We start from the raw sequence: 22,839 nt of genomic DNA on the forward strand, positions 1-22,839 counted from the left end.
ACCGAGATTCGCTAGATTTGTTATATTGATAATTACTGCAGTGAATGTACTGGTTCTAAGTTGGGATTCAACGTTTTATCTACTTCATGGAAAATGGAATTGTTTTAGGAATAAACAGCTGCCATTGAGAACTGCTGGATACTGCCCTGTACAATTATGAGATTTAATAATGAACTGCTGCTATTTTACCCAAGTACTATTTTACCAACCTGTTCAGGTCTTTTACTATAACATTTCACCATTTGCAATGCACAACGAACATTGATATTCAATTCAGTTTCATTTTTATTTTGTACAATAATCAACTTTCACAAAATCTGAGAGAATTTTGTGAGTGTTCTGAGAATTTGTTTTCTATTCGACGATAATAAATCTACAGATGAGTTGTAGCTGTTATAGAGACTTAAATGATACCTATATATTAAAGTTGGATTAATTTTCCGATACGTGAGAAGACACGATCAGTTCCAGAACATTCTCAGACAGTCAGTACACTCTCAGGCAATCGGTACAGTCTCAGACATTCAGTAAACTCTCCCCCAGTCAGGACACTCGCACACAGTCAGGACACTCTCAGACAGTCGGTACACTCTCAGACGATCAGTACACTCTCAGATAGTCAGGACACTCTCAGATAGTCAGTTCTCGCATTTGAATCATAAATTCTACTCAGATGCAAATCGGCAGAACTTATAACAGTTACATCGTTCTCTTGACTGTGGAGAATAGATCTGGGAGCTACCGCACTGTGTCACTGGTCTTTCTGCCTATCGTGTTCCTGTTTGGGGCGTTTGGAAATTCAAGTACCATCCTGATAATGATAAGTCGTAGATTTCGCAGTTTATCTTACGCTAACTATCTTATCATCTTGTCTCCATGTTCTGTATTAATTATACACTGATGCCTGTTTTACAGTTTGTTCTCTTGCATTTAACAACAGGTCCAATATTCATCATGAATTCTCTGATCAGTTGTCAAATAAATGAATTTGTAATGGCGCTTGCAGCCTGCAATAGTTCGTGGTTTATAGTAGCAATATCTCTAGAACGTGCTTCAGTTGTGCTTTTCCCGTTCACATCTCGTTTGATATGTACACCGAGATTCGCTAGATTTACTATATTGATAATTACTGCAGTAAATGTACTGGTTCTCATTCTTCTACCAACCTTGACGATTCATTTCAAGGACCAGTTTTTCGGTTGTTACTATAGATTAGTTGACCAAACGACATATTTCACGATTACTGCCATCCACGTTTATCTCCTACCGTTAACTTTAATCATTACATCAAATACTGTTATAATAAGTAAATAATAATCAGTTATTCAGACGTTCAGGAATGGTTTCGTCTGATCAGAAAACTTCAAAATCAAAACGTACAACAATAATGCTTGTAACAGTTTCACTCGCATTTGCAATGTTTACACTTCCAAATACTACCATCGCATTTTCACCAGTCTCTTCTTACAACATTTTTCAAATCCTTAGTAAACTCCGCTTACCTCAGATCTTGTTGGACCAAAAAATGTTCTCCGAGAAAAGCTAATTTTGAGGCAGCCAGAGTGATGTGATCCCGATCACAATTTTTATTAGAATCAAATGTCAACTTCCTTTTTACGGCCTTTGTAGCTCAATGGTCTTCACAATAACCAGACAAACTACCAAACTAGAGCTCAGTAGACGCGTGGTTCCCGTATGTCTCCTGATCCAACCTAGGTTAAGATTCTGGTGTTTGTCTCTTCAATAGAAAATGGAGCGTTTCTCTATGTGAAATAACAATAAAGAACTTCCCTTGAAAACTCCTTTACCACTCCTAGCTGCTGTCTTGTGTCCTGTCTCGCTCCCTTTCATTCGGGATCTCGGGCACTCTGTATCTCTATCAGCATCTAATAAATTAGACTTTAAATTATATATATCATTGTCTGTGTTGGTGCCATCCGAGGAACCTTGTATCACCATTTCAAAATTCAAATTCAAACTAACTTTATTGGTCCTTAATGTTACACCAATACATTATTGGTTTTACAGTTCAAAATGAATCCTGATACAACGTACATTTTTCGATATTCAATTTAGTGACATTTAAGTTTTACACATTAATAAACATCACAGTTTGTGTCAGATTTCTACGGAAGCGATAAAGGGCCTCGAGATGTCGCGTTCCAACTCGCCAAGTCGCCATATTTATGTCGACATACCGCGATAACGAACTGATGCATCATTGTAACTTGTGTTTTCCCGTATTGAACTGATAGATATTTTCCATCCTATTCAGATTTTTTTCTATGACAAATATCACAATTTACAATGAATTCTTTAACAATGTATATTGATCTCAAATTAAGTTAAAATTATAGTTTACACAATGATAAACTTTCACAAAATATGAGTGCATTGTGTTAGATTTCGGAGAATTGATTTTCTATTCGCTGCTAACAATAGATCTTACGAATGAATTATGGCGGTAATAAAAGCTCGTGATATCTTTATATTCAAATTAAATATTTTCTAAATCAATTTTTCAATATGCGGTCAGTTCCAGAACATTCTGACAGACAGCCAGGGTACACTCTCACACAGTCAGAACACCCTCAGACAATCAGTACACTCTCTCACACTGTCATTTGATCCTCATGAGTCATGAATTCTACTCAGATGCAAATCGGCAAAGCTTATAACAGTTACATCGTTCTCATGTCTGTGGTGAACAGGTCTGGAATCTACCGTACTGTGTCACTGGTCATTCTACCTCTTGTGTTCCTATTAGGAGCCTTTGGAAATTCAGCTACTTTCCTGATAATGATAAGTCGCAGATTTCATAGTTTATCATACGCTAACTATCTTATCGTTCTGTCAGTCAGTGATTTTACGTTTTGTAGCAGTTATACACTAACGCCTGTTTTACAGTTTTTTCTCTTGCACGTTAAAGATGCTCCTATATTCATCATGAATTCACTGACCAGTTGTCAAATCAATGAATTCATAGTGAACCTTGCAGCCTGCCAAAGTTCGTGGTTAATCGTAGCAATATCTCTAGAACGTGCGGCAGTTGTGCTCTTCCCGTTCACATCTCGTTTGGTATGTACATCGAGATTCGCTAGATTTGCTACATTGATGATTACTGCGGTGAATGTACTGGTTCTTTATCTTTTACCGACTTTTTCGATATATTTGAAGGATCTATCGTTCGGATGTTACTATAAACTAATTGACCAAATAAAATATTTCTCCATATTTGTAATCTACGCATATATTTTACCGTTATCTTTGATAATAACCTCTAATGCTGCTATAATAATTCAGTTATTCAGAAGTTCAAAAATGGTTTCGTCTGATCAGAAAACTACAAGATCAAAACGGACAACAATAATGCTTGTAACAGTTTCACTTGCATTTGCAATATTTACACTTCCAATCACTATTACTACATATTTACCAATCCCAGTGGAACAGAGAAATTTTCTTTATGACATATTTGTACAGTTTCAAATGTGTAACTATGTGGTAAACTTCTACATATATCTTTTACTGGGACGAGAAATTCGTGAATATTTCTGTATGAAAATCCGATGTAGAAATTCAGTCAAATAACCATTGATTTCAAGTTCGATACAACAATTTCCATTATTCATTTAATCATTAAGTACTGTATAAATCTAGTCTTATTTAGATACGAGCTTTCGCTAGTAATCAACTGTGGTTTTACCGGTAAATGAGTCCCTGAATGGGCATTGCCTATCTTGTTACTGTTTGGGGCGTTTTGAAATTCAGCTACTTTCCTGATAATGATAAGTTGAACATTCTGCAGTTAATCTTACACTATCTTATCGTTTGGTCTCAGTGATTGCAAGTACTGTATCCATTTTACACTGGTGCCTGTTTTACAGTTTGTTCTCTTGCACGTTAGAGATGGATCTGAATTCACAGATTAGTTGTCAAATATATGAAATTGCAATGGTGCTTGCATCCATCGCTAGTACGTGGTTAATAGTAGCAACATCTCTAGAACGAGCGGCAGTTGTGCTCTTCCGTCCACATCTCGTTTGATATAGTTCTTAGGTTTAGAGGGTCTTACGTTTAGTAACACACTTTTACTGGGACGAGAAATTATTTATGCCCCCCCCCCCCCCCCCCCATATAACGCCAACCGCCAGGTTTTCTCAATTGTACGTACATATCTGTACAAATACAAAGTAAACCGCCCCGTTATACCGCCAAAATCCGTTCTGCACCGGTGCAGGGCGGTATATCGGGGGCTGACTGTATTTGATCTGATCAGTTTTATATGATCTCGTTCTGGAAATGATCCGGGGGCGAAGAAATTTTGCCACCGTCAAAACCTTGATAAAAATCCTTGTACTCGAGTCGGGGGTTTGGTTTAAGATTCCGGAACAAAAATAAACGAACAGCAAAATGAATGGTTTTATGAATGTAGGTTTTATTCGCCTTGATTTCATAAAGACTCAAATTCCGGGTTCAATTCTTTCTAATCAAATACTTCCAACTTAATTAATTATTTTAACGTCACTTCTGGTTTACATGTTGTTTTTGACCGAAAAGTTTTAGCACACAACACAATAATAAATGTAATAACTAACAATTCTTATATCATATCTGACGAAAGTTATCAAATCAGAAAATATGAAATTCAACTCAAAAAAGATCCTACAGTTTTATAAAACATAGCATGTTTTATATAAAAATCGTATTTTTCCTAAGCTATCAGTGAGGAGGTGCTCGTAAAGCTATCAGCAGCTACCCCACACTAGCTGTCATCAGCAACCCCAGTGTCAATTAAATAACCGATTAACCCGAATAACTACTCAACACAAATAATAACTTTTCAATTACATAAATATTCAATTAATTGCAATTTACAAATCAGTTTTATATCAATTAATGATTAACTGTTGATTGACCGCGGCTAATAATGACAGGTCCCGGTTGGTTCTAGAGAGGTATAAGGCGAGCCGGAAAATAAATGAGCACAGACAGTACCTGATATTGGGCTATTTCTTTCTGCGAATAGAAACTAACAAACGACGCGTAATTGTAAACCATTTTTTGATTTGCATATCATAAAGGGATTTAAACATCAATCGATTATCAATCTACTTTATTGAATGTATAAAAATCCGATAGTAAAGCTTACTCCGGCACAAATAGCACATATATAGGAATGAAGTTCATTCCGTAGATACTATTCAATGCTGTAAGCAATATTTATCAGTAAACTGTAAAATGCACCCAAAATACATATACGCCATTCAAAATGCAGCGTAACAGAGTCCATTGTTGACTCGAGTAACCATGGTGTCAATCATCCACGGTGATTCGGGTAAGGGAAGATTAAGTATTTCGATGCCTCGAACATGAAATAGTTTTAGCAGAAATTAATATTTATTTACAAACACGGAACAAATTGCTTGAATACTGTAATAATAGCTAAACTGGTGGAGAAACAAAGAGAGAGAAGAGTTCTGAGTTATCAATAAGAGTTCTGAGATATCTATATGAGCTCCGCATTGTTCTTAAGAGTTTCGAATTGTTTATATAAGAGTTCCGAATTGTTCACAAGAGTTCAGAATTGTTTAAACAACTTCCGAATTATTCATCAGAGTTCCGAATTGTTTTTAAGAATTTCGAATTGTTTATTAGAATTCCGAATTGTTTTAGTCAGTTCCGAATTGTTTATAAGAGTTCTGAATTGTTTATAAGAGTTCCGAATGGTTTATGAAATTTACAAATTGTTTATGAAAATTCCGAATTGTTTTTAAGTTCGGGATTGTTTAAGAGAATTCCAAACTGTTTATGAGAATTCCAAATTGTTTTCTAGAGTTCCGAATTGTATAGGTACAGTATGTATATATATATATCATATGTAATACAGGATGTAGATCGATCATAGTCCGTTCAATATTCATCGTCAAATTGCTCATCTTCAGGTGGAGCAAAACCTTCCTGTAATACATAAACGTTACAATCAGTACTAGGGGTTGCAAGGTGTTGTGTGTACAGGGGGGCAGGGGGACAGGGTACCTACTGATCAGACATTCCTGGATATATGTTTTCACCGAGGAAAATTTCAAATTTTTAGGAGCTGTCTACATCACTTTCATATCCCAATTATTGTATACTCCTAAATCGGTACTGTTTATCCTGGTAAACCCAGCACCTCGAAAAGCATTATCCGTATTGAAGGAGTTTTTAAGGAATCAAGGAGTTCTAGGGAAGAGGACATGATACTAACCTCAGTTGCGTAAAGAATTCCGAGTATATTCTTTAAAACTGCAGGTCTCTCTTCGTCTTCTCCTCCTTGACACAAAACTTCAATGTCACGTAATTTACTGAAATAAAAATCTCTCTCTTTTTCCAAACCTTCGACCGTCAAATTTAATTCGTGCACCTAAAAAAAAATTCATTCAAATCAAACAATATTGTTCAGAGACACACGACATGGCGACCTCCATAAATCTCCCGAAGACATCATAACTACCTACTTGCCTAAGTAATGTGATCTTTGCACTACACAATTCATGTTATAGATCCAATATTGTGGATAAATGATGTCATAGGGCATGGTTCCCACAGTAACACATTAATTAAAAATTCCCAGGTTTTCCCCAAGTATTTCATGGGTGATTTTTCAATTTTCCAAAATGGAACATGGGGCCTTCAAAAAAATGAACAGATATCATCATACTACAGTCAACATCTTAGTGGTGACAAGTGATATGCATGAAAAATTGCTGAAGATAGTTGCCCTGGGATGTAGATGAATTTCCCAATTATTTCCCTGATTAAAGGAAAATTTCTCAAATTCCCAAATATTCCAAACTGGGATTTACTATTTCCAAATTCCCAAGTTTTTTCCAATTTCCCTGTTCTGTCGGAACCATGATAGGGGTATTCATGCCGAGGCCGCCAAGAATAGGTGGCCATATCTTAAGACCGGGCCGACGGAAAATAAAGGCTGTACCTTATTGCTCAATTCTTCTAATTGTCTCGCATCACCACCAGCGCCCCCTTGTGTTTGCCTATGTGAAGCGACACCTTTAGGTTTATAAGCGCTGGTCTGTCGAGGAGGCATCGCTGCTTTAGGAGCTGTCAAAATACAACCACATACATCTACATCATCATCATCATCATCATCATCATCATCATCATCCATTTAGGGCTGGGGGAGGAAGGGAATGGGGACATTTCTCTCTATGCATCACATAATTGGACGGTGGAAGACAGTGTTGAAATGATGGGTTGAATCTGTCCTAGGATCAGTTTCACGGGAAAAAACTGATCTCTTTTGAAAATCATTATCTAAGGCATTTGGTCTTAAATCGATTTAAGATTTAATTGATTTTGGTGAATGAAATTGGGTCCAGAATGTTGAATATAGATACCAATAGTTGATACATACAGGGTCGTTTAGTAACAGATGCGACCGGTTTTACGCGGCTTCCACCGGGATTATCAATCAACGGAGCTCCGCCTCGTCGGGCTACAGCGTCGTACTCCTTTCCGTCATAATTAGCGTCGAAAAACCTCTTAAACCACTGCAGAAACTCAAAATTATCCTGAAACTTCGATTTAATAAGTCGGTCGACTGGAATTTGCTGAAAAACATATCATTTACATGTAATTTCTCGTATGCGAGAAAGGGGCGGAGTCTAGAAGAGTTTGATTAACAGGTTACCTTATCTATTCCTAACTCTTTAAAGAGTTTCTGCACAATTTTGAAGTTGTGAATAAATTCGTGCTCCAATTTAGCTCCAAATTTCACTTTATTAAATACTCTATGTATGAAAAATAAACAATAAAACAATATTTATGAATACCAGGCTGATGGGGAGTGGGGCCCCTTAAGGGTCAGGGGTAAAACAAACACTAGGCTATGGTGGGGCCCTACCTGTCACGGATATGACAACCACCAGGCTGAGGGTGCCCCTAAGGTTAGGAAAACGCTAGGCTGACTTGGGGCCCTAAGGGTCAGGGGTAGGACAAACGCTAGGCTGAGGGCCCCTAAATGCCGGGCTAAGGGCCTGAAGGGTCAGCGGTAGGACAAAGAGCAAGGGCCCTTAGGGTAGGAAAAACACCAAGTTGAGCTGAACTGATAAACTGATAAACAACAGACAGATTGGGGGCCCTAAGGGCAGGGAAAGCCCTACAGTCAGGAAACACACATCATCTGAGAACTAAATACATACTTATCTATATCAAACAACATATCTAACAGCTGTATATACGCACAACCTGTAAATACACAACAACATTCAAATATCATCATCATCGCTAGTGACCTTGAGAACAGGACTAGCAGAGCACTAGTGGACTATGAGAGGACTGGTCTTACCATTAGACATTTGTTCTATTTTAGTAAAGTTTCCATCTAATGAACTGTTTAACCAAGCGATCATCTCATGACGACTCATATTGTCAGACGTAGCGTTCGTGCTCATTACATTGCGTACTTCAAGTGACATTGTGCTGGCTAATAGGTGGTGCTGCTCCGTTCAAAATCAGTCTATTGTATCGTATGATGTGCTGCTGTATCGGTGATTCTCAAATCGGCCACTAGGTGACACTGCTCTCTCAGTCAATCACGGCTTTAAATAAATAATTAGGGGCCTACAATTAGTAATCTTTAAATTTGGGACAAGATTTATAACTCTGACAAACCCGAACCCCAGAGGAGCTTGTATCCCCCCCCCCCCCACAAGCCTGCCCTCGGTTCCTCCACCCAGACACATACATTGTCAGACTGACGACGCCAGACTGAACCAGACTCAGAATCTCTGCTGATGTGGAGGGACCGCTGGGTCAGGGAAACGCCAGCTGGACGGAGAGCTGTCACCGCCCTCAAGGGCAGGACTTGAGCTACGATATAACGTAGAGGAAACACCTACAGGTGTGAGGAGGACGAGTGAGGGAATCTTGACTGGCCCTGGCAGGCGAGGTTGATTTGATTGATGACTAATTTGAATGAACACTCCTTTACTCGCCGCTCAACTCACCGACCCCTGATCATATGAATACACACGTATATACATCATTGATTAACAATAAACAATCATATGAATACATGTATTTAATAAAATACGAACCAATTAAATTAGAACGTAGCGGCGAACCTGTGGTGGTCGTGCTAATTAACAACACTAAACAATTCGACAGCCCGGCGCCGACTCGATCAATACTCCTCCAGTCCGATCTTAGCAAATTAAACGTAAATAGTTTCGTATCGTAATCTTTTAATATATTATCTTAAATAAAATCTGAAAGTGTATTTAGAAATCCTCTGAAATGAGAATAAACTTATTAATAATAAAGTCAGGTGCAAAGAGGTGGCAGCACGTGATGGTGTTCATTATTTTTACCGATCACAACTGTAAAGCTGAATAAAAAATAATTTACAGTAACGTAAATCCTCAAAAAAATCAATTGAACGAATCTCGAAGACCAAGCACTTCTTTCATTTACAGCTTCAATACCAATAAATATCAATTCAATTGATTATATTTATAAACCGAGCCGGTTCCGATATGCGCGCGCAGCTCGTATCGAAAACTCGGTGACTTCGCAAAAAATAGGGGAAGATACGTCGTTTTGTTTATTTGTAATTTGTGGGTGTTTTTGAAAAGATTTTAAGATGGAATGCCTGATTGGAATTCAAGGCAAGGATTTCGTGTTAGTTGCGGCGGATACTTCAGCGTCAAGAAGCGTGCTTACTATGAAATTAGGTATCAAATCTTACTTTTTCTTCTTCGAAAATCACTAAATCGAATGACTGACTGAACTTTTTTACACGTCACAAGTCTCTCTACACCGAGCCTGGTGTAAAACCTTTCATCTTTTGAGCACAGTATCCTCGGTACTACTATTAGGTGCCGCCTATATATCAAGAAAAAGTATTACATACCCTGTATGTATGTCCGACCTGGGCTCCTGGGTGGTAAGCTTTTTATAATCGGATGGGCTTATACCAACGTTAGGGATGACAAGGACCAAAACACGTAAAAGTAACACTTCAAAAATATACTTTCTATCCACTTCAGTCCACAATTAATGGCTTAATTCACAAACTAACACGGGTACCTTTCGAAATAATCCAATTCTATGTATGTTTCGAGTGATTAATCAACATTATTTTGAGAAATTAATTAATTTCTTTACAAATTTCGCCATTGGCCGCCGTTTCTCTGTATTGCACATGTGGCATGATAAGACAAGGGGACCTACAAGGATTTAGATAAAACTTTCAAGACGAAACGACAATTTTTATTTTTGATGGTTTTCCAACCTATATTTCAAATCTTCGTGTTTTCCATTATAAATAATGAAATAATAAATTCTGGTAAAAGAAAAATGTGAATAAGTGTTGATTTCTTAATATTTTTCAATTTCGTCGTTTCGCTTCGTTAGTTTGTGCTGTTGTCCTGGCCTCAGTCCACAGGTGCCAGCACCTCCAGTAATTTTCAAAATGGCAGCTGTCGACTCTACGGAAATTTACTCTCACTTTACGGCCGATTTGCACATGGATTAAGATCGTCAGGTGAGGTGTTATAGGTATCAGACAAACTACGAATCTGTTGTGTGTCGATTACAACAAAAATTTGACGGATATCTTAAGAGACAATGAAATGCCAGGCAAATTACTTGTCAGTCAAATTGGCTGACGAAGATTTCATACAAAAATGACCTTCCCATTCCTGACTGTGGTTTGTGAAAATATCCGATCGTGAAACTAAACCACAGACAGGTTACTGACTAGGCTCATTCGTACAAGATTTTTGTTCCAAAACCCTAGCTTATTAATAGTAGGCCCTGCCGTGGCCAAAAGTGATGAATCTCGATGGCGTTTTTGTTGATTTTGTTGTGAATATTTTCAGATCAAGATAAAATGTTGAAAATGAACAGTCGTCAGATAATGTTAGTATCCGGTGAAGCTGGTGATACAGTTCAATTTGCTGAATACATCGCAAAGAATATACAACTTTATAAAATGAGAAATGGTTAGTGTCTCTGTGTGCCATCCCTGGACCCTGTATATGTCCCTGTAGCTGCACTCTCCCTCCCCCGCCCAGACCTGGCTGTATAATAATTGCGTTGGTTGTTTTTATTTTGTAGGGTATGAACTATCAACGACTGCCGCCGCTCACTTCACCCGTAAAAATCTCGCCGAATTCATCAGAAGCAGGGTAAGCTCCAAATAACAGTCCATTTACTGAGTTTATTATCAGCATCCCGATATAAATCCATTAGAAGTTACCTTACACTAGTGTTATCTTCAAATCAACAAATATTTTTATCTTGTGATCCGAATAACAGTCCGTTTGCTTAGTTCAGTGTATAGGATTACGATAGACCTAACACTGGTGTTACCTTGTTAACTGTCTACTTCTCTCGATACAGACCCCGTATATGGTGAATCTACTATTAGCCGGTTACGATGATGAAGATGGTCCGTCTCTATACTACATGGATTACCTCGGGTCATCCGTTAAATTGCCATTCGGTTGTCATGGATATGGGGCGTTTATGTCTTTGAGTATATTGGATAAGATGTATAAACCGGGTAAGAGTGTCTGCTCACGTACGGCAGACTCAGAATGTTTGTTGAAATGCGTATTTTTGTGAAGTTATCTATGAAGTGGGACACATTTTTACAGTCCCAAAGGACTTGAGCGGATAAACTGACAATCAAATGATGATATTTCAAAATGCTATTTGAAAATTTTATTTTTCGCAATTTTCAATAGAAAAATGATATTTCGAAATTTCAAGGAGAAGCCTTGATTTCATTTGTGAATTTGTTTCAGATTTGACGAAAGAAGAAGCAATAAAACTATTGGAGAAATGTGTTACAGAGGTAATAAATACCCTGATGTAGTGCCACACTCTTAAACCCTAAATTTAATCTTAAATATTATACCTGATGCTGACACCTAACACTCACCCTAGCAATTAAACTAGTGTGATTGGTCTGATAACATCCCTTACGCATGTTCTCTTAAGTACCAAGTTAACCACACAGCCTTGTACGCACCCCCTCCCGGCCCCAGGATACATGAATACGAATAACGTATTTGTTTCAATCTCTCTTTCATTAAACAAGCTTTTTCTTTTAATCTGAATTTCTTTGAAATTTCCTGTCTTTTTAGATCCAGAAAAGACTCTGTTTGAATTTGAAGACGTTTAAAGTGCGTTTAGTTGACAAAGATGGTATTCATGATTTAGCAGGAATTCCATGTGAACCAGCTGTAGCCTAAAAAATCAATCCCTCATCACTCCGTCAGTGACAGGGCCCGATTCAGTTTCAAACATCTCTGTGTAAAATATTTGTAAAAAATAAATACAACTAAATGTTTATAAATTCGTGTGGAATTTATTGCTACTATTTGTTCACTCGCAACTACCTTGCTTTGGGTTATTTTCGCTAAGCGAGGAACGTGAGCCCGCAAAAAATGTCACCAGTCAGATGCTGCCATCTGTGAAACCGCAAACATGACTCTCCTGTGCTGCCATCTAGAAGCTGTTAGATGAACCTCTGTTGCTACAACGTTGCTAGGCGAATCGCATTGGCTTCCTGGTTCAGTGTTTTGAAATTTTATAAGTGATCGCTACCAGTAAAATGTCAACGGGTTTTGTGTTACCAGATTTTGTCGAGAGGAAGGGTTCTCTGTTTTTACGATGTGATCACATGAACTACAGTCGGGCTACTCTGAATTCTAACTGGTAAGTCCGAGTTGAATTATTGGCCTGCCTTATTAAAATTTAAAAAAATGTCTGTCTATTTCAACTTCGATTCGTCACACTTACTTACTTGACTTGTTGACTTGAGAGAGCATGTGGCCTAACTCATTCATTTTAGGTGGTACATACCTGATAAAAGTCTTATTAGGACCAGAAAGGACTGGCAGTTGACTACTAATGTTTAATCCATTTTTTACTGTATTGCGATGCATGAGGGATATCCAAAAAGTCTTCATTGAAAGGGGTTGAAAAGAGAAAATTTAAAAAAGTTTAACAATATGTTTCCATGCCTACACAGCAAACTTCACTTGGTATGCACGGACAACATATTGTTCATTTTTCAAATCATGGAGTCTCTTTTCTCTCACAAACCCCCTTTTAATGCAGACTTGCTGTACCTATATCCTTAATGCAGTGAAGAATGGATTAAAAAACAATGTTTTAGGTCAACTGTCAGTGCTTTTCCGGTCCTAATAAGACTTTTATCATGTAGGCTATGTACCATCAAAAATGACTGAGCTAGGCCACCTGATGTCCTCTCAAGTCCAAGTTCAAATTAGACATTGTGTACACCGCACAAATTTACCAACAATGGCAACCAACCATGGTCCATAGACCATAAACCATCCCTGTCTCAGAGTCCAAACAAATTTTGAATTGTTCTTTTTTTTAAAACTATTTTCAGGCATCAGGCTCGAGAATCAGAAACTAAAGATTATGAGATCAGCACAGATTCAGTTCGAGATCTGCGCAGAGCTACGTATAACAGAATAGGAAATATTACTGATGGGGTGAGCTGAGGACGAGTGCCTTCATCTACGAGGGAGGGCTATTTAAATACAGTAATTCAATTGAAATATCATTCAACTAGCCTAATCGCATTGTTTGATTACTATTTTAGACGCTACCGAACACAACTTACCAGGAATTATGTAATCAAAGTTTACTTAAAAATCAATTTCAAGAACAAGAAATTGGAAAATCATTAGTGAATGAAGAAACTTTTGGAGATATCAACAATGACAGGTAAAATACTATAAAACAAAGTCTGCTAGGGGTAACCCTTTAAGACGTACTGATTGGTATTCACACTGTTCCAAGAGTAATCAGTAAGACGAACTGCTATTCAGGGGTTCACACTGTTCTATAGGGGTAATCCTAAAGATCAGCTGGCATATTCAACTCTAACTCGGTATGCAGGCTTTCAGTTAATCATTTAGTTTTGTTTGATTGCTTTTTTTAGAGATACTGGTGCACCTAAAAATGGATACGGATCAGTTTTACCGTGTCATAATCCGGACCACGATAAACAACATCTAGAAACAACTCACAGAGCCGATTATATACCTCCCTATCCATATACACCAGCTGAGGTTAGTAGGCCTGATACCTTCCTACATACCTAGGGGGGCCAAACAAGTTTCATGGGTCTGAACCCCTGCCTTTCCACGAAGTTTGCCCTTTTTGTCAAGACAGAGATCAGATACAAATTTGAAACCGATTCTGTCAAGAATTGCATTTTAAAGGTGTTCTTTTTTAAATTTCTGGCCCTAATGGTGGGACCTTACTTGTGGGCTTCAGCAAGGCTAGGAAAGCCTTTCATTTTCTTTGAGCGCGACCCTGCCTTCCAAATGTCCGTAGATCCATCCCAGCTACGCCTTTCCTGTCCATCTATGTATAGAATTGTCCTCTTCACTTTCCGCAGCCGGGAAGGATGACATTCTTTTCATCTTCATTGTTTTTCAGGAGAAGCCGAAAGATTTCGCGGATCACTCTTTAGCGTATAAGAAATGCAATTCACAGTTTAGTGATACAGCAGATTATCGTAGACTGGGACGCAATACGTGGCAGGACGAGAGCGGCATTTATACAAATACTCACTATAAGCGTCAGCTATCAACTTATCAGCCCACTCAAACAATACCGGAACGATTACAATAGATATGTCCGGACTTATCTGCCGACTCAATGAACATATCCGGATTATTTCTCAATAAAATGAAGAATAAAACAATTTCAGATTAAATGTGAATATATTTGTGGCGCGTTAAAATTGATGAAATTATGAAACGAGGTATTAGAAAAACATGTTCTTGACATGTTCTAGGCAATGAAATTCGATGTATATAGCCTGCTATTTATCTGTTTATGCGATACAGAAAAAGGCAATGATCAATATTTTAATTCAAATTCCAGGAGAGAACTTCCATTATCTATTTTAGTTATTAAAAATGATATAAATGCGATGGTGTTCATTTCGTTTATTATATTCGAGGATGTGCAAGCATCAAACTGTTCAAAATTATGAATGAAAAAATTTGGCCATTAGTGATTGCTCGGTGCCAATTGGTCTTGAGGTGGATCGTTGTCGTTTACCATCCACTCCGGGCCTTTTATCCACATTGACCTCATGAGTTCGTCATGCGTAAGTCTGCTAGATTTTGTTTCGATGGTGCATTGTGCCAATCATATGTATTGCTGAGCTGTTTAATGGCTGTGACTCGTTTTTTGCTAACAGAATAAGACCTTTTTTTCTGACTGCAAGGCGAGGTTCGCTGCCATGACCATGCCTTCTAATTCGAACTTTGGGACTGTCCACTTGGCCTTTGCTTTGGAGATGACCTTGTTCTCCGAGCCTATGAGACGCTGAGGTATCTTGTCCTCACTATTCTGCATTGCAGAATACAATCGGTGTAATCGGTAACTGGATGACGAATCCGAGCCATCTTCAGATTTCGATCCGACAAGTCTGGTTTAGCTGGTTTTGAATGACATTTCAAAGGAAGCGTAGATCACATTTCATGTCTTTCTCCATCAGTTGCACCGACAAAGATACACGTGCCATTCCGGCTGATGGGTAGGACACCATACTACCAGTCCGGATGGTATCTTCTAATGGGTAGGAGACCACTCTACCAGTCTGCATGGTGTCTCCTAATGGGTAGGACACCACTCTACCAGCCTAGATGGTACATGTATCTTCTTATGGGTAGGACACTACTCATCCAGCCCAGATGGTATCTTCTAACGGGTTGGACACCTTTCTTCCAGAGTGGACGGTATCTCCTTATGGGTAAACCAGTCTGGACAATGTCTTACCCTATGGGTAGGAGATAATTCTTCCAGTATAAAAAGAGTTCCGATCCGACCCATATCTCAATGAAATTAGAATATAATCATTTATTTTTTCAACTACATTTAATTCATTGTCAGCTATTTTGCCTCCATAGTTACAAAATTCAAAAATCGACATTGGTAACTAGTGATAACAATTACTACTACGTATCCAAGGGAAGACAAAATGGCCACCGAATTAATGATGCACTAAACTCTATAATATAATCAAGCATTCAAAGATTTCTTCATCTTGGCAAAAATTGGTTCAATGAACTTTTAGATGTTGGGAAGAATTCTTTGAATAAGATGAAAATGGGTTCATATCATAGAGGGGGAGGGTTCGTTAATGCATCCACAAGGGAGGGGGTTGAAAATCAGCAAAATCTGGTGAACTAACTTCACAACCACCAATTCCCCTCACCCATGGATGAAGGAGTAAAAACAATGAGTTTAAAACCAGAAAAATTGCCAGGATATCTGAGTCAACAACCTTGGAAATTTGGAAAATCAAATTAATCTAAATTGAATCAAATAGTTTCAGTTTCAATCTCATTTGTTTTCTTTCCTTGTGAGAAATTTTCTTTAAAATTTAGCAGATTTTGGAGATGGAATACATGAAAAGTAGTATTAACTTTATCAAAACTCACAAAATTTGCCCAACTTAAACAATGAAGGAAGTCTACAAATAAATCTAACTACATTATGAAAAGCATCAAGCTGTGATGACAGTGGTGGTCAGTACTGTGACCAGTGACCACAGTGGTCAGTACTATAAACATGATTTTTAAAGTCAAATTTGGTTGTTAATATATAAAATCTATAAAATCATTTACAAAAAAGTATCAATATAAAAACAATATAATTTCAGTATAAAATTTGCACCAGATAGTTGTGTTTTACTTTAAAATCAAACATGATTATCAATGCTATTTAAGAATCCTTAAAAGTCTCGAGGAATTTTACCACAGTGACAACAAGATACTATCCAAATCCAAGTCCAAGTCCATGTCCGAAGCAAAGTTCATGAGTCCTATTGTTTTCTAGTTGAAGGTGAAGCTCATTACAACCGCGACTTCAAAGTTCCGTAATTTGTGGATCGCCCAAATATATTCATAACAAATTCAAACACGAATTGTAATGATTAGCGTAACCTATAGTTTATCTGACCGGACAGCCAGTAACGATATCCCCAACTTGCTTAGAGCCTCCGATGTTTGCATCTTCATTGTTGATTTTCAGAGCAAAAATACAACCGACGTATTGTTTATTAGTTTTCCTACCACGAGCGAGTGCCGTTTCTACAAAATGCAATTCAAATACACCGTATTAAACAATTTATTATCGATTTAAACAAAATTGTCATTAAAACCTGCTCGATGGAAGATTATTCTGCTTAATCTATCTGAATGCTAATTTACAGAGATTAATGCTGTTTAATGTGGATTTAATATGATTAAGGAGACATCCTAATCCTGATGTGGGCTGTTAAGTAAATGTCAAGACTATGTATTTCTACCTAGTGAGTTTGGAGCGAGGCCGTACAACTCTACATTATATCAATCACTGGTTTATAGAGAGAGCATGAATGGAATAGGTTTACCTGGGATACCACCAACGTATAAAGGATCATTAGTATCAGTAGATGAAACTCCAGCATCCCCGATACCTCTCTCCTGTCCATCAACGCCATCTACCTTTAACATCACCACATTCTTGGCTTTTATACCTAAAAAAACAGTTACCACAGTCTCCTTACTACACATATGTAAAATACATGATTCAATTAGGAGTCCCAGTTTTTGTCATTTTAAAGGGGTACAGAGGTAGCTAGCATAAATTTCCAGTTTCTCAATGTAGGGGGCGCTGGTAGAAGAGGAATTTGTGCCAGTTTCTCATTGTAGAGAGCGATTTTAGTATCATTTGGTTCCATTTCCTCACTGAAGGTGGCGCTGGTAATGTGAGTAATCAATTCCTGTTTGCCACTATTATGGGATCAGTAGGGCGCGCTTACCGATAATTTCATGCCATTTGCCGTCACAGAGACCGCCGTTGATTGGCGGTATGTATTTCGCGGTGATTTCCTCGTTGCCGTTATCGACACTGAATATCAACTCTCCGTTCACCATTTGCATGATGAGATAGTCCCCTCTCTGAGACGAGACGGACAGCAATATTCCGTCCATCGACCTCGGTCGAATCCGCAGAATGAAACGACGATCCAATCCGACCTTGAACTGATCGTTGATGACCGCGTAGCCTCCGTCTGCTCCGTAGTAAACGCCCGGCTCGACGTTCATATAACACGGTTGAGTGTGAAACTGACGGTTCGCGGTTCCGAACGATTTATCGTTGATACGGAAATCTCTGATACAACCAACAAATCCATTAAACGCAATATCCTGAAAATTACGAACAAATTCACTTGACTTGCGCTTAGGTACCAGTGGCGGAACCAGCCTACCGCGATTACCGCTTCAGCGGTACTGAAGATTTTCCCAAAAAAATTTTCAATGTAGTCAATATTTGCCTGCATGTGACTTAACACACAAACATGGATTATGTTCGTCCCTCCTATCATCTCTTGTATCTAATTTCAAGAATCTGAAGCTGAATAGTTATTAATGAGCTTATCCATAAATATTGTGCTGTGATTCTCTTTGTCTAATACTAATATAATAGTATGTTTACTATTATTATTATCATTATCATTAGTAATCATAAGTACAGCCCTGGGCTTGCACTGTGTCCCTCATCTTATGTCTGTAAAAACTATGTTTAACTCCTATGTAGTATCTTGCATGACATAATGATGAAAATAAATTATATTATATATTTTTCCAAAACTTGTGGTACGTTTGTAGTGAATCGGTACACGACCGGCACTAGGCTTACTGACTCGTCGATTAGTTTTCATAGTAATTCCTGTTTTCAACTTGATGAGATTTTAATTGTTGAAATTTCAAATTGCTTTGGGGAGCACCCCTCTTGAACCCCGGCGTCGGGCAGTCGGACAGCTACTCGGGGGAAAATATTGCTTTGAGCAGTACTCGGATTTGAACCCTGGATCTGCCACTGTACGCAGGTACTTAGAAGTCCCTCTAGATATAGGTACTCGGTACCAGTAATGACAGTTACCTACAGGTGCAAACAGATGCTGACAGCAGATGTCAATGTGACTATCATTCTACTGAGAGCAGCTGTACTATCAGTCTGCTGTTGACAGCAGGTACTTGCAGCTGCTCCTTTGACTGAATTCAATGACAACATTTGACAGAAAGAAACCTATAGAATATCAATGGTACTCACTCGAACTTCTCCTTTAGTAAGTTTAGCCGCTGTATTGGGCATACCTCCGACGTAGAACGGAGGATTCACATTTATAGCTCGATTTCTCCCTAAAGATTTCGATTCTCCTAATAAATCATCGTCGACATACAGACGTCCAGTGTGACGATTCCTCCAGAACTTCACCTAACAATCACAATAACACAATATCAAATAAACACCACACAATACGATAGTTCAATTCGGTTCCACGAGATGGCGCTACATACCGTATGCCACAATCCGTCGTTATATTTGCGTTTAGAGGTGACTGTTGCGGCTCCACTGCCGGTATTAAACGAGTACACTACAGCACCTTCTTTCATATAGAGTAATATATAATCATTCTGCGATGAATCGGCGACAAAAAATATCAGTCCATTTTTATGGGTTGTTTTTATTTCAACTTGGAATTCATAACTGAAACAAATACATTACACCCAGATGATACAAAGATAAGTCTCATTATCATCAAAGGGAGGGTTGGAGCAGTTGTGAAAACAGTTACTCAGTTTACTAACAGTTGATGATAGTGTCCAGTGAAAACTGTGTGTAATTTTGATCTAAATCATTTATCGATTTATTAGTTTTTAATGTTATGGGTTTTCTACCTGTCTCTTGCACTCAGAGATTAAGACTAATTAAAAATGCAGTTTTGCATCAGACGACTGTGGGCTCAGAGGTCCAGACCAAAACGCCGTTTCATACTTACGAGATTCTAAATCTACCCGGGACGCTGTCGTATTCAAATCGACTCTCCGACTTCAGTCCGAATCTCATTGCCGATTTCTCGAAGATTCCGCCCTTATCGAACGTCGTCTCGGCAACTGGCAATACGCATTGTCCGGGAGTCATGGTAACACCTGTAATATCGGAATCGCTAGAACCTGCTACATGCAAGAACGGGAGACGAGAGAGAAAGAGAAAACAGAGAGAATGTGTCAGTATTCGACCACTCAATCGATAACGCAATTTGACCAGTTTTAAAAAGCTGTAAATTATACGAACAGTGCAACAATAATAGGAACAATGATTAATGATAGGAACAAATCAAACGGTGCAGGAAGTGGATGCAAAATATATTTGAGTAAAATTTGAGTAAACTTGTGGAGAATATCTTTTTATAGAATTTTTCAGAATCTTTCTAAATAATCTCAAATGCATTTCAAAAACTTGAAAGTAAACTTCAAAATCAAAACACATAGAATATCAGGTTTACAAGCTACAAACAATAGATTCAATTCAGTAAATACAACAAAGTGAACCAAATTACACCATTAAACCATGCAATGGGTTCCTCTTCATAAAACCCTTTTGATAATTAAATCAGAATTAATTTATTCATATGAATGTAATTTGTTTGTGGCTCAAGGTTCATGTATTTTATTCAGTATAATTCTAGATCCAGTTTCACGCAACTCTTTAGTTAAAAACTCTTAGTTTCATCGATCATATGACTCCAGAATTATATTTTTTTGTGAAACTGGACCTAGGATAGAAAGATGTATCAGCAGCGGTCAAAAGTAACTTCGAGGGAACTTGCGTTTAAAATTGAGCCATTTCAAAGAGGCTTTCAATCAGTAAATACCATGAAACATGAGTTTTAAGTTTTGGGTTACAAGAACAAGATTACAATATTACAATATTAACTTGGCCAAGATTCATAAAGTCATATCAAATGATTAAGCTTCAATTGTCGAAAGTAATCAATAGCAATCTTCAGTTGAACGTGTGTCGTTATGTAATCTTGACCTTGTATATAAAGTATGATGGTTTATCCTTGTAATTAAAGAGGATGTTATCATTATCAAGACGTGGTGAGAGTGACAAAAAAAGGTTAAATTTGATTGGTTCATGAAATAAACGCGAATTGACAAGAATCCAATTTGAATTTGTGTTTAAAATTAATTGAAAAGCGTCAAACTTTGTATCAAGCAGAAACTTCAAACTATCAACGACACAAATACAAAACAATTATTCAAAATATTCATATCTTTCTTATACAATATCAAAATATGTTTCAAACTGTAAATGATATATCAGATATATAAAAAATATAAAAATATGTAAATGATATATCATATATGTAAACGATATATCAGGTGTGTAAATAATACATTGTATATTTAGATGATATATCAAAAATATGTAAATGATTTATCAGATAATATGTAAATGATATATCAGATATGTGAATGATATGTCGGATAATATGTAAATGATATATAATGCATGTAAAAGATGTTGGATATGTAAATGATATGAGATATGTAAATGATATACAAGATGTACACATAATATATCAGATATTTCAATATTTGAATAATTGTCGGCTAATAGATAAAATAAAGCAAAGAAACTGGTCAAACAGTTAGTGTTATTTTTGCCCAATAAAGCAGCAATGGTACAACTATCTTACTATTTCTCTCTCTAAAATCTTAAAACTAAAATCCTAAATCATTATCAAAAAGATTATGATAAAACAAAGAATAAATCAGGTGAAGTAATTCATCAGCTAGTCGGTAGGCTATACTGCCTAACTGTTGTCCGGTTCTGACTAAACCACAGACCGGTTACTAGTTTTTACATTTTTGTCTAATCTAGAACTGGTGAGGGAACAATTAAACAAAAAGAAATGTAAACAGATAAGACTGAGACTGATGATAAACTGAGGATAAGTTCTTACCTCCAGGTAAAAGCGGTAATACAATAGGAGCCACGGTAGGATTAACATCCTGTATAGGACACCCAACTAGTGAAGAACCCTTGCGCTCTGAGGGCGCCGCGACGGCAAAATTCATAAACCTACAAACATTTAACATACAATACATATGTAGTTAGCGAAACCACCAGGGGAGTTAAATTATCAGATATAGAAAATCAATCACTGAGAGGGAGTAAACATCTACTTACTTCCCGTTGACCGTTACGTCACCAACACACCCTATAAACCGTCTCGACGTAGCGACATTCCTAACAACCACTTTATAATTATCAGGGGCGCCACCGAAGAATAACGGACTGCTAGTTGTAGTTTTCCGGCGTTTAGCTTCGACTGCCGCGACCTCGGAATCATCGACATCCAACTGCAATCTGAATCAAACCGCAACAATCAAATATCAGTGGTTCTCAATTGAATTGTTTAACCATTTCAGTGCGGTGTAAATCAGTGATGGATTTTGCTAGTACATCGCACTGCGGTGTATTGATGTAATTATTTTTTATCTCTATTGATAGATAGCAACACCTTTCAAACATAGTGAAATATTAGTAACTAACAGTACACTGCGTCACGGTGTAGACGCACTATTGTGGTATTCCCGTTCTTCAACATCAATACTAAAATAGGGCGGAATTTTTCACAATTTTCAAATTATCTCCAGCACTATAGGGTATTAGCAAGTCAGCACTGAAAGGGTAAAGATAAAGTCCACATACCTGGTCCCGTTTTTAGTGAATGAGATATAATGCCATTTTCCATCACCGTATATCGCTGACGGAGTTGGTAAAGTTGTAATGTCACCTCTAACATTATTCATCACCACTATTTTACCATCTTTCAAAGCGAGGGAGAAAGAGTTCGACTGAAAATGTAGATTTTATTGTAATCACAGCAATCTTTACAAACTAGGCTAAATCTCAACAGTT

The 22,839-nt window shown here is 37.6% G+C and overlaps 4 protein-coding genes across 4 annotated transcripts in view; 2 read left to right on the plus strand and 2 right to left on the minus strand.

Moving 5' to 3' along the window:
- Nucleotides 1–4,418: 4,418 nt before the first annotated feature.
- Nucleotides 4,419–9,202, minus strand: LOC141899421 (microtubule-associated protein RP/EB family member 3-like). Its single transcript, XM_074785710.1, has 8 exons — nt 9,102–9,202; nt 8,351–8,603; nt 8,205–8,250; nt 7,694–7,793; nt 7,418–7,613; nt 6,980–7,104; nt 6,251–6,406; nt 4,419–5,961 (listed from the first exon to the last, which is right to left on the minus strand). Exons 2-8 carry the CDS (start codon nt 8,478–8,480, stop codon nt 5,914–5,916), a joined length of 801 nt encoding a protein of 266 aa, XP_074641811.1. The 5' UTR covers nt 8,481–8,603; nt 9,102–9,202; the 3' UTR covers nt 4,419–5,913.
- Nucleotides 9,203–9,553: 351 nt separating this feature from the next.
- Nucleotides 9,554–12,409, plus strand: LOC141899369 (proteasome subunit beta type-2-like). Its single transcript, XM_074785623.1, has 6 exons — nt 9,554–9,737; nt 10,887–11,009; nt 11,125–11,195; nt 11,410–11,572; nt 11,817–11,866; nt 12,159–12,409. Exons 1-6 carry the CDS (start codon nt 9,647–9,649, stop codon nt 12,264–12,266), a joined length of 606 nt encoding a protein of 201 aa, XP_074641724.1. The 5' UTR covers nt 9,554–9,646; the 3' UTR covers nt 12,267–12,409.
- A 153-nt stretch (nt 12,410–12,562) lies between these two features.
- LOC141900627 (cilia- and flagella-associated protein 95-like) lies at nt 12,563–14,970 on the plus strand. Its single transcript, XM_074787606.1, has 5 exons — nt 12,563–12,732; nt 13,436–13,541; nt 13,652–13,776; nt 13,994–14,123; nt 14,497–14,970. Exons 1-5 carry the CDS (start codon nt 12,629–12,631, stop codon nt 14,689–14,691), a joined length of 660 nt encoding a protein of 219 aa, XP_074643707.1. The 5' UTR covers nt 12,563–12,628; the 3' UTR covers nt 14,692–14,970.
- A 945-nt stretch (nt 14,971–15,915) lies between these two features.
- Nucleotides 15,916–22,839, minus strand: part of LOC141898378 (laminin subunit alpha-like) — a 37,069-nt gene continuing 30,145 nt past the window's right edge. The window contains exons 56-64 of the mRNA XM_074784234.1: nt 22,630–22,775; nt 22,105–22,284; nt 21,878–21,996; nt 19,904–20,054; nt 19,422–19,611; nt 19,174–19,338; nt 17,879–18,266; nt 17,468–17,593; nt 15,916–17,165 (exon numbers count right to left, since the gene is read on the minus strand). Of these exons, the coding sequence (XP_074640335.1) occupies nt 17,026–17,165; nt 17,468–17,593; nt 17,879–18,266; nt 19,174–19,338; nt 19,422–19,611; nt 19,904–20,054; nt 21,878–21,996; nt 22,105–22,284; nt 22,630–22,775 (1,605 nt within the window). The 3' untranslated portion in view covers nt 15,916–17,025. The remainder of the gene's footprint in view (nt 17,166–17,467; nt 17,594–17,878; nt 18,267–19,173; nt 19,339–19,421; nt 19,612–19,903; nt 20,055–21,877; nt 21,997–22,104; nt 22,285–22,629; nt 22,776–22,839) is intronic.

Source organism: Tubulanus polymorphus, chromosome 2 (assembly GCF_964204645.1).
Source record: "Tubulanus polymorphus chromosome 2, tnTubPoly1.2, whole genome shotgun sequence".
NCBI classification, from domain to species: Eukaryota; Metazoa; Nemertea; class Palaeonemertea; order Tubulaniformes; family Tubulanidae; genus Tubulanus; species Tubulanus polymorphus.

Excerpts from the sequence above, each read along its gene's own strand:
- LOC141899369 (XM_074785623.1), top strand. The coding sequence starts at position 9,647 with ATGGAATGCCTGATTGGAATTCAAGGCAAGGATTTCGTGTTAGTTGCG. Across the intron at positions 11,010-11,124 it reads ACTTTATAAAATGAGAAATG|GGTATGAACTATCAACGACT; the intron begins GTTAGTGTCTCT and ends TTTATTTTGTAG. Across the intron at positions 11,196-11,409 it reads CCGAATTCATCAGAAGCAGG|ACCCCGTATATGGTGAATCT; the intron begins GTAAGCTCCAAA and ends CTCTCGATACAG.
- LOC141899421 (XM_074785710.1), bottom strand. The coding sequence starts at position 8,480 with ATGTCACTTGAAGTACGCAATGTAATGAGCACGAACGCTACGTCTGAC. Across the intron at positions 8,251-8,350 it reads AATAGAACAAATGTCTAATG|GTTGTGCGTATATACAGCTG; the intron begins GTAAGACCAGTC and ends GTGTATTTACAG. Across the intron at positions 7,105-7,417 it reads ATCTGTTACTAAACGACCCT|CTCCTAAAGCAGCGATGCCT; the intron begins GTATGTATCAAC and ends GTATTTTGACAG.
- LOC141900627 (XM_074787606.1), top strand. The coding sequence starts at position 12,629 with ATGTCAACGGGTTTTGTGTTACCAGATTTTGTCGAGAGGAAGGGTTCT. Across the intron at positions 13,777-13,993 it reads GGAGATATCAACAATGACAG|AGATACTGGTGCACCTAAAA; the intron begins GTAAAATACTAT and ends TGCTTTTTTTAG. Across the intron at positions 14,124-14,496 it reads ATCCATATACACCAGCTGAG|GAGAAGCCGAAAGATTTCGC; the intron begins GTTAGTAGGCCT and ends ATTGTTTTTCAG.